The following is a 2,448-nucleotide window of genomic DNA, read 5'->3' on the forward strand; positions in this document are numbered from 1 at the left end:
TTATTTTTTCTGGAAGGTTATCAATAACAAAAATGCTACGCAGAGACTGGCAGCACCGAGAAGGATGAGTTTTAGTAAGCAAGGGTACCAATGATCAAGCGCGTAGCCTTTTTTCCTTAGTACACCACATCTTGTGATTAGCCACACGCCAGAGTACCTAAAATAGATCAACATATGACTTCTTAATCCCAAAATAGGAGGTGCATTTGATTCAACAGAAGATCATGGCTAATGATTAGGTAGAAGGCTAGTAGTAGGTAGTTTCGCGTTTTGCTTTTCATTACAGTAGAATTAGTGTTCTTATTTCCGTATTTCTCATTCCTACTTTTCTATTACTACTTGCTGTCTCATATGCTTTGGTTTTCTTACTATCTTGCTGTTGTTACTTGTTACTGCTTATGTTTCCCCAAATGCTGTGATTATGCTTTCCTTGAGCTGAGGGTCTATTGGAGACAACCTCTACCTGCACCCAAAGTAGGGTAAGGTTGTGTACACTCTACGGTCTCCATAACCCCACTTGTGGGATTACACTGGGTATTGCTATTGTTGTTGTCGTTCTAAATTTCAGCAAGTATTTGCAATTATAAATGCTTTTAACCGTAATGCAAGAAGAATTTAGACACAATGGAAAGGATTCACCAGACCTTTTAGCATTTGCAATTATAAATGCTTCCAAGGCCCACTTTGAATAGATATAATCTCCTACTATCGCAGTGAACGCACTGTCCTTGCTTGCTACAAGGGTCAAGACAACTGGTAGCAACACCGACCACTGAAAGACAGATCAGTTTGTTAGTAGAGAATTGCGGCAATAGAGGATAACGGTTGGAGTTGATATGTATTGTATGATCAAAGTACCGAGTACACACCAGTTGAGCCTGACCAGGTTCAAAGTAGATGGCAAGTGCATATGTTATTCCAGTAACAAAACATACGACACAAAGCAAGACGACATAATTATCCAAAATTGATGATCTTGGATTGTTGAAGAAGTAGAACATTGATAGATAAACTGCAGGCTTTACAATAGTATTGATATGATCAACTGTATCCTTAGCCAAAAAGTATGCCAAACTGCTCATGTCAGATGCACTCTCTCTCCAGTAGTGTAATTTATCTAGAGAAAATGACCTCAAAGACTCAATCTTCGTGAGAAGAGCTGGAAAACATTTTGGAAGATTACAACTTAGTAAAGTAAAAAATGGTAATGAACATACGAGACTACCTGTAACAATCTTTCATATAAGTTTGAAAAAACATAAAAAGCTACAGTTCCAAAATAAGTAGTACTACATATTTTCTGACATCTCCATATTTTAGACATATGTCATTCTTCCCAAGGTAAAAACAACAACATGCAGAGTGAAATTCCACAAAGTGGGGTTGAGTGTACGCTGACCTTACTACTACTTCTTAGAGGTAGAGAGACTGTTTCTGAAAGACACTCGGTTCAAGTGAAGAAAATCAAAATAGTAATTAAAAGAAGAGACAGTAAGGAAGAAAAACACGTCAACCAATAGCAAAGCAGTGCGGTGTGTCATTCTTCCAAGCCTACCATGCTAAATCCATAATTCACATTCTTGGTCTAAACTTACAATTTGGAAGAGAAATTCCCGGCTGGGTGTGAAAAATGCTGTAACATCTCTATACTTTAACTTCATTTCTATTATACTAACTCCTTTTCTGAACAACTACTAACAGTAAGGAGGCACAAAGACAACAACTGCAATTAATTTTCTTTTTACTTGAAAACAATTTTTCAGTTCACAGCAGAAAAATTTTACATGATCACATGCACAGTATGCTAATCTCAAATCTGCACTACTCATTATTGCTACCAAAAAGGACAGTCCGGTGCACTAAGCTCCAACTATGTGCAGGGTCCGGGGAAGGACCTGACCACAAGGATGCATTGCATGCAACCTCATCTTACATTTTTGCAAGGGACTGTTTCTAAGAAATAGCTCAGAGTCCAGGGAAGGGCCCGACCACAAGAATCTACTGTACGCAACCTCACCTTACATTTTTGCAAGGGGCTGTTTCCAAGGCTTGAACCTGTGCCCTCCTGGTCACATGACGACAAATTTACCAGTTACTCCAAGTCTCCCTTTCAACTCATTATTAGTACCAACATTTACAAATTGTTAGCATTAAGAAAGAAGCGGAATTACAAGTGATAACATAGAGATGAACTGTATGATAATAATAATAATAATAATAATAATAATAATAATAATAATAATAATAATAATAATAATAATAATAATAATAATTAGTGGTAGTAGTAGTAGAGGCATACTGATAGAAGCAATAATAATTAGTCGTAGTAGTAGTAGAGACATATTGATAGAAGCAATAATAATAATAATAATTGATAGAAGCAATAATAATCATAATAATAATAATAATAATAATAATAATAATAATAATAATAATAATAATAATAAT

At 35.8% G+C, this 2,448-nt stretch overlaps 1 protein-coding gene across 2 annotated transcripts; it reads right to left on the bottom strand.

The window, feature by feature from the left end:
• LOC124888732 (ABC transporter G family member 28-like) lies at window positions 1–1,082 on the bottom strand. 2 transcript variants are annotated; one of them, XM_047399895.1, is made up of 3 exons: window positions 870–1,082; window positions 645–772; window positions 1–157 (listed from the first exon to the last, which is right to left on the bottom strand). In XM_047399895.1, exons 1-3 carry the CDS (start codon window positions 1,080–1,082, stop codon window positions 1–3), a joined length of 498 nt encoding a protein of 165 aa, XP_047255851.1. The 2 variants fall into 2 exon arrangements, 1 of the variants encoding a protein (XP_047255851.1); XR_007047530.1 differs by lacking the exon at window positions 1–157 and adding an exon at window positions 409–463 and having other exon boundaries at window positions 645–871.
• Between the last annotated feature and the right edge of the window lie 1,366 nt (window positions 1,083–2,448).

The sequence above is a fragment of the Capsicum annuum genome, chromosome 11, assembly GCF_002878395.1.
Source record: "Capsicum annuum cultivar UCD-10X-F1 chromosome 11, UCD10Xv1.1, whole genome shotgun sequence".
In the NCBI taxonomy this organism is placed as follows: domain Eukaryota; kingdom Viridiplantae; phylum Streptophyta; class Magnoliopsida; order Solanales; family Solanaceae; genus Capsicum; species Capsicum annuum.

What these genes read in the sequence shown, in the direction of transcription:
- LOC124888732 (XM_047399895.1), bottom strand. Translation starts at nt 1,082, where the DNA reads ATGAGCAGTTTGGCATACTTTTTGGCTAAGGATACAGTTGATCATATC. An exon ending in AACCTGGTCAGGCTCAACTG is followed by an intron (nt 773 to 869) that starts GTGTGTACTCGG and finishes TCTGTCTTTCAG; the next exon opens with TGGTCGGTGTTGCTACCAGT. An exon ending in ATAATTGCAAATGCTAAAAG is followed by an intron (nt 158 to 644) that starts GTCTGGTGAATC and finishes GATCTATTTTAG; the next exon opens with GTACTCTGGCGTGTGGCTAA.